This window comes from Trichechus manatus, unplaced genomic scaffold (genome assembly GCF_000243295.1).
Source record: "Trichechus manatus latirostris isolate Lorelei unplaced genomic scaffold, TriManLat1.0 scaffold00015, whole genome shotgun sequence".
In the NCBI taxonomy this organism is placed as follows: domain Eukaryota; kingdom Metazoa; phylum Chordata; class Mammalia; order Sirenia; family Trichechidae; genus Trichechus; species Trichechus manatus.
In genome coordinates this window covers 2,128,634-2,135,328 of record NW_004443951.1, presented here as the reverse complement: position 1 = coordinate 2,135,328, position 6,695 = coordinate 2,128,634, and the positions used below count along the sequence as shown (strand labels likewise).

The following is a 6,695-nucleotide window of genomic DNA, read 5'->3' as shown; positions in this document are numbered from 1 at the left end:
GACAGGGATTGGACTGGAACGTGGGACATAAAGTGACACTTGTGAGGAGGGTGCCTCTTAGCTTAAGTAGATACAAGAGACTAAACGGGCAGCTTCTGTCCGGAGGTGAGATGGGAAGGCAGAGGGTTAGGAGCTGGTTGAACGGACATGGGGAATCAGGGGTGGAAAGGAGGAGTGTGCTGTCACAGTATGGAGAGAGCAGTTAGAGTCAGATAACAATGCATGTATAAATTTTTGTATGGGAAAAAATAAAAATAAATTAAAAAAAAAAAAAAAAAAGAAGTGTGACAGAAGCTACAAGCAATTTGGTGTCTCAGGCTCATAGGAAGAGGCAGGAATAGGCAGCAAGAGGTTGGAGGCCAGAGTGGGCAACATAAGCGGTCACAGAGGGCCAAAGGGAGAGGAGTCTAAGCTCAGACTTTATCCTATGGGTCCTTGGGAGCCCCAAAAGGATTTCAAATGGGGGAGTTGCCTGGTCAGATGAAGAAACCAAGGTTCAGAGAGAAGCAGCACTTTCTGTATGATAACTCTATCCAGAGTAAGAAAATGAAGCTGAGCCACGTGTCAGGGGTGTGAGGACTGGGCGGAGTCCAGGCGGCACACGAAAGGCCAGACACGGCAGTGGCCCTAGACAGGAGCTGTGGCCGAGCTTTAATTATTTACAAGGCTGCTTCCCAGCAGGCCTTCTTGAGCCTGCAGCCTGGCCTTGCCCAGCTAATGAACTCTCAGCCGTGGGAGACCTTGCTGAGGCTGCTGTTTATTAAACCTGGGGTGGAGGGGCGATGGGGCCTAGGAGAACAAGGGTGGTTTAAGAAGCCTGAGTGGGGTAAAAGAGATATCAGAACACCATACAGTACCCCGTGTCTGCCCAGTGATTCACAGACAAGCACAGAATTCTTCCTAGAGTTGGGGGGTGGGGGCAGAAGGGGACTGGGGGTTGAAGCCTTGAGAGGTCACTTCAAGATGGGGAAATCGAGGCCGAGAGAACTTGACCGAAGTCACCACCCTGTGACAGCACTGAGACAGCTCAGATTCCAGGGTTAGATTGCAGGCATTCTCACCTCAGCAATTTCGCTTGAAAATTATACGCCCTTGGGCCATATGTATACTCAACCCCTCTGAGCCTCAGTTCCTGACTTTGTAAAAGGGGGATACTGCACGTACTTCATAGGGTTACCCTATCTTACAGGCAGAGGAATATGAGATGATACATGTAAAATCTCAGAACAGTGCCTGGCCCATAGCAAGTGCTCAGTGTCAAGTGTTAACTGTTCCTGTTGTTGTTACTCTGGGAGTAAAGGGCTGGGCAGAGACTAGAACCCAGAGACTAGAACCCACACCTCTGCCCCCAGACACTAGGAAGCAACAGGAAACTGAGGCCAAGAGGCCAGCTGGCCTACGTGACCCAGGTCCACAGCCAGGAATCCCACCCCACTTCCCTTGGCCAGGCCACCCCCGGAGCTTTCTTGGGCCTGGCCGTCTAGCTTCCAGCCCCTTCCTCCACTTTGAAGGCCCTTTGAGCTGGGAACTGAAGCCCCATGAACCCTTCCCCTCCCCATCCTGCCAGCATGTCTCTGAAGGGCCAAGTCCCACCCACTATAGAGGAGGATCAGGATTTAGAAGGCTTTTGTTTGCATCCTGGAGTCCCTGGGTAGTGCAAACAGTTAACTCGTTCAGCTGCTAACTGAAAGGTTGGCAGTTCCAGTCCACCAAGTGGTGCATCAGAAGAAAGGCCCGGCGATCTACTTCTGAAAAATCAGCCATTGAAAACCCATGGAGCACAGTTCTACTCTGACACACATGGGGGTGCCATGAGTTGGAATCGACTCAGCAGCAACTGGTTACGTTAGGTTAGGTTAGCTTGAGTTCCAGCTCCAGTCCTGAAGAACTGTTGTGACTTTAGGGGAATCACCTCACCTCTCTGAGCCTCAGTCTTCTCCTCTATAAAATGGGGACTGTTTAGGTCCCTAGTTGGTACAAACAGTTTGCACTCAACTAAAGGTTGGTGGTTTGAACCCACCCAGTGATACTTCAGAAGAAAAGGGCTGGTGATCTGCTTCCGTTAAGATTATAGCCAAAAAAAACCCTATGGAGCAATTCTACCCTGTAACACATGGGGCTGCCATGAGTCAGAATTGACTTGTAGCAACTAACAGTAACAACAACAATCCACTGGTTTTAAAATGGTAAGCCCTGAGAGAATGGTATTAGTTACCATCTTTCATCTACTCAGCTGCCTCCTCTTCCAGGAAGGCTTCCTTGGCCCGAACATGAAAGTACTGTCCCTTCATCCTCTCTATATTCACCAGCTACATTCTGGCCCCTTTGGGAGCTTGACCTCATTTTGCCTCACACAGACTTTATTTATAAATTACAGTCCCCATTTTGCAGACCCAGAGAGGTACAGAGCTAGGGTGGCTCAGACCCTCTTTAGCAAGGGGTGGGGTGGGGGGTATGGAATGCTGAAGGAAGGAGGAAGGTATGAGGCAGGGACATGGCTCAGGGAGGAGCCAATAGCTTTAAGAGGAGGACACTTAGAAGAAACTCAGTTTGGACAGGTGGCCCAGAATGGGGGTAAAACCCCCAGATGGGGAAGGAGGGAATGAAGAAAACATTTTCAAACATCTGGCCCCAACACAACCACCCAAAGCCCCCACCCCCTCTTTCTTCAAGATTTCCTTTAGGGGCTATTAGGAGTCTCTTCTAAGGCCCTTGAGGTGCGAACTCATCAATTCCCTCCTCTTCACCAGCCCTGTGTGAAGACTTTCTACGTATATAACCTATGGTGGCAGGATAGCTACTCCCACTTGGCAGATGAAGAAACTGAAGCTCAGAAATGTGAAGTTGTGTACAACTTATATAATACTTGGTACTATCAGCAAAGGAAGGAGCCTTGGTGGCACAATGGTTAAAGCACTCTGCTGTTAATCGAAAGGTCGCGGGTTCGAACGCACCAGTCGCTCTGGGAGAAAGATGTGGCAGTCTTCTTCCGTAAAGATTTACAGCCTTGGAAACCCTATGGGGCAGTTCCACCCTGTCCTATAGGGTCGCCATGAGTCAGAACTGACTCGACAGCAGTGGGTTTGATTTATCAGCAAAGGAGTCCCTGGTTGGTGCAAACAGTTAAGTGATCAAGTACTTGTTGAAAGGTTGGCAGTTCTAACCCACCCAGAGATGCTTCAGGAGACAGCCCTGGTGATCTGCTTCTGAAAGGTCACAGCCTTGAAAACCCTATGGTTCTACTCTGCACACATGGGGTCACCATGAGTCAGAATCCATTTGATGGCAACTAACCACAACCATCAGCAAAGCCTTCACTCTTTCTACTCCAAGCCGTCGACATCATTCTCTACCTGTGATTTCACTCCATCCATCTCACAACCAAAGCAGGAGCCCAGACTGGCCATCGGCACTCCTGGCGCCCTACCTGGGTCACCCAACCACCCACTACTTCACTTCTCCATCTTGCCCAGGCCTCATGAAATGAAAGGCAACTGGCCCAGCATTGAGAGTTTGACTTTCCAGCTCCTGGATCCTTCCACACCACGTGTCCTTTGCAGCACACTCAAGGTGCCTCCAAGCAAGGAAGCGGGCACAGAGCCTGACCGAGTCGCTGTTCTAAGCTACATGACCTTGGGCAACTCACTCAACTTTTCTGAGCCAGCATTCTTATCAACAAAATGAGATGACAGGAAAAGCTTCTGCTCTTCACAGTCACCCTCATGAGGCTGTTGTTAGCCCAGTAACACAGTTTCTTTTTTCTCCTGCCTCATTCTCTATATTCCCACGGTATAGGGGCCACAGAAGAACAACTCCCGGTTATGAATATTTTAACCCAGGCACAGCCATTTTCATAGCTTTAATAGCACTAGGAAATGACCAGGGTCACGATGAGGCTAAGAGCTCTGGAGTCAGACACCTAAATTCAACTTCCTACTTAGCAGCTCAAGAGCTATGGGGCATGTAACCTCTCAGTGTTTCAGTTTTTTAATCTGTAAAATAGGACTTCTGAAGATTAAATGATCTTCAATATAAGGTTGATAGAAGGCTAAGCACTTCCCAAAATGCATGGCACAGTTAACAGTCAACACTTGTTAGTCTCATTATTTCTGACTACATTACTAAAACTGACGGGAGGGTGGGGGGTGAGGGGACATTCTTTGTGAGGTTTCCAGGGCAGGAATTATTAGCCCAGGTGGTCAGGTGAGGAAACTCAGGTAGGAAAGATGTGCTCAAGTCACAGGGCTGAATCGAGTCAGAGAGTGACCGTGGCTGAGGCTGGCTGGCAAATACAAGAGTGGTGGACTCAGTGGAGAGGATGCCTGTCCAGCTGTCCCTGCACCCCTCCTGTGCACTTTCTGCAAGCTGTGGTTCTGTCCACTGTCGTTCTCCTCCCTCACATGCTGCGCCCCCGGGCTGCACACAGCAGGCGCTCAGTAACAATGAATGAACGACCACCAGAGTCTAGGTTTCTTAAGAGCCCTGCTTTTTTTTTTTTCTTCTTTGTATTTTTACAGGATTTTCTTTTTTTTTATTGTTGTAATTAAGTGAGGTTTACATTTCAAGTTAGTCTCCCATACAGAATTTTTTTTTAACATACATTGTTATGAGACCCCAACGCTCACCCCATTCTGCGACAGCACACTCCTCCCCTCCGCCCGATTCCCCATGAACAGCCAACCAGCTCCTAACTCTCTCTGCCTTCCTCTCTCACCTCTGGACAGAAGCCGCACCTTTGGTCTCTTATATCTACTTGTCTAAGAAGCACATTCTTCCCAAGTATCACTTTATGTCCCACAGTCCAGTCCAATCCCTGTTTGAAGAGTTGGCCTCGGAAATTGTTTTAGTTCTGGGGTGATGGAGAGACCAGGGGCCATGCCTTCCGGGGTGCCTCCAGTTTTAGTCAGACCATTAAGTCTGGTAGAAGAGCCCTGCTTTTCTGTTCTGGAACCTCGCTCCTTCCACTGAGGCAACTGCCTGCTAACTCTCTTGGGGTTCTACAGACACCGGAAACCGGGCACACCCCGCGAGGGAGCTTCAAAAAAGCTGCGCCCGGGTATTCAAACACCACGCTCAGCAAAGGCAGCCCACCACCTGCACATTGCAGCGGGTACACCGCAAGGCCTCGGGCCCCTCACAGGAAGCAAACTTTCTCCTGGCCCTCTGGTCCGCCCCATGACTCAAGCCCAGGCGAGACAGAAAAAGCGCTAACCAGCGTAGCACAAAAAAACTCTTCACCGTGACTCGGCATAAAAGCAGCGGCCGCCGGCGCTCGCGCCCCGCCCACACCTTCTATTCCCGGGATGCGCGCGGTAGTGTGCCCAGGGCGGGGCGAGGGCAGAGTCCCCAGCGCCTAGGGCGCCGGAATACTACACACCGGTTGCTTCACGATTGGCCGTTCAGGCCACGGGGGCCTATGGGGTGGTCATCGCCTAGCCAATCAGGGGCCCCGGGGAGCCCATTCATTCTCAAAAACCGAGCCAGGAAAAGGAGCGCGGCGCGGCCCCGAGCTCCCGCTTGGAACTTTAAAACACGCGTGCGTCCCGTGGGGCCGAGGCGGCTGTCTGCGAAGGCCCGAGCACGGGAAGCTAGCTGTGTGGAGGGACAGCTGCGTGCCCGCCCGCGGTTGCGGCCCGGGTGCTGCTCGCCCTCTTCCTGGGCCACGCCGCCCTAATTCTGCCCCCAGCCCACCCTCGGACTTGCCTGCCCCCTGCTCCTGCCCGGTCGCTAAAAGCCACCAGGCCCCGAGGGAGGCGGCACGCAGGTGACATCCCGGCTGCAGCGCCCGCGCAGGTGGCCCCACGGCGGCTGCAGCCACGTGCGCGCTGAGCATGGCGCCCCCCACAGTTCTCTTCCTCCCGGGGCCCCGCCGGCCACTCACGGCAGTCGTCTTCGTCGCTGTTGTCCAAGCAGTCGTCATCCTCGTCGCATCTCCACACAGAAGGGATGCAGCGCTCGTTCCGGCACCGGAACTGGTTCTCCTCGCACTCCTTGACCGACCCTGCGTGGAGAGTGGGCGTGAGGCGCATCCACCCGCTCGAGATCCGCTCCCCGCCATGCAGCCCTAGCCGCAGGGAAGGGTCTGCTGGGGTGGTGAAGAAAAGGGGGTGATGATGGGGCTAACAACCTGGGGGGCCTCAGGCACCCTCGAGCCGGCGGGGGGGCAGACTAGGAGGGGTACCTCGGGATGGCGGGCCGCTTCTGGGCACGGTGGGGCCGGACACACACTTACAGTCGGTGTCACACGACTTGGGTATACCCTCCATTTAGATACACTCTCCCGCACACACGGCCCAGTCAGTTATCCACGCTGACAGAGGCCATAGACAGCCCTCCACATGCGCCACGACACACGCACTGGGAGCCGGGGACACATCCCCCTCGCATGCAGCCCCTTTCCGCGGCTCGCAGGGGTCTCCGGAAGCGCATTGTTAGCAGGAGAAGCCACCCGGTTCCGCTCACCGCGGCGGCGGAGCGCGCGTATCAAATAATCCCCAACGGCGAGAATCACACAGGCAACACAAAACCATCAATGACACTCTCCCCACACACGAAGTTCCCGGCCAGGCCCCAGCTGCGCCGGTCCCCCAGGAGCCGGTGTCCAGAGAGCAGAGCCCTCAATTAAGGAAGAGCCAGGTCCCGAGAAGCCTGTCCCACCCGGGCTCCCCCGCCAACCCCGAGCTCAGGGTCCCCGC

General features: G+C 53.4%; 1 protein-coding gene across 1 annotated transcript in view; it reads right to left on the bottom strand.

The window, feature by feature from the left end:
* LRP8 (LDL receptor related protein 8) overlaps positions 1-6,266 on the bottom strand; it is an 85,845-nt gene extending 79,579 nt beyond the window's left edge. Inside the window, exons 1-2 of the mRNA XM_004372043.2 lie at positions 6,182-6,266; positions 5,882-6,085 (exon numbers count right to left, since the gene is read on the bottom strand). Coding sequence (XP_004372100.1) covers positions 5,882-6,085; positions 6,182-6,266 — 289 coding nt within the window. The remainder of the gene's footprint in view (positions 1-5,881; positions 6,086-6,181) is intronic.
* Between the last annotated feature and the right edge of the window lie 429 nt (positions 6,267-6,695).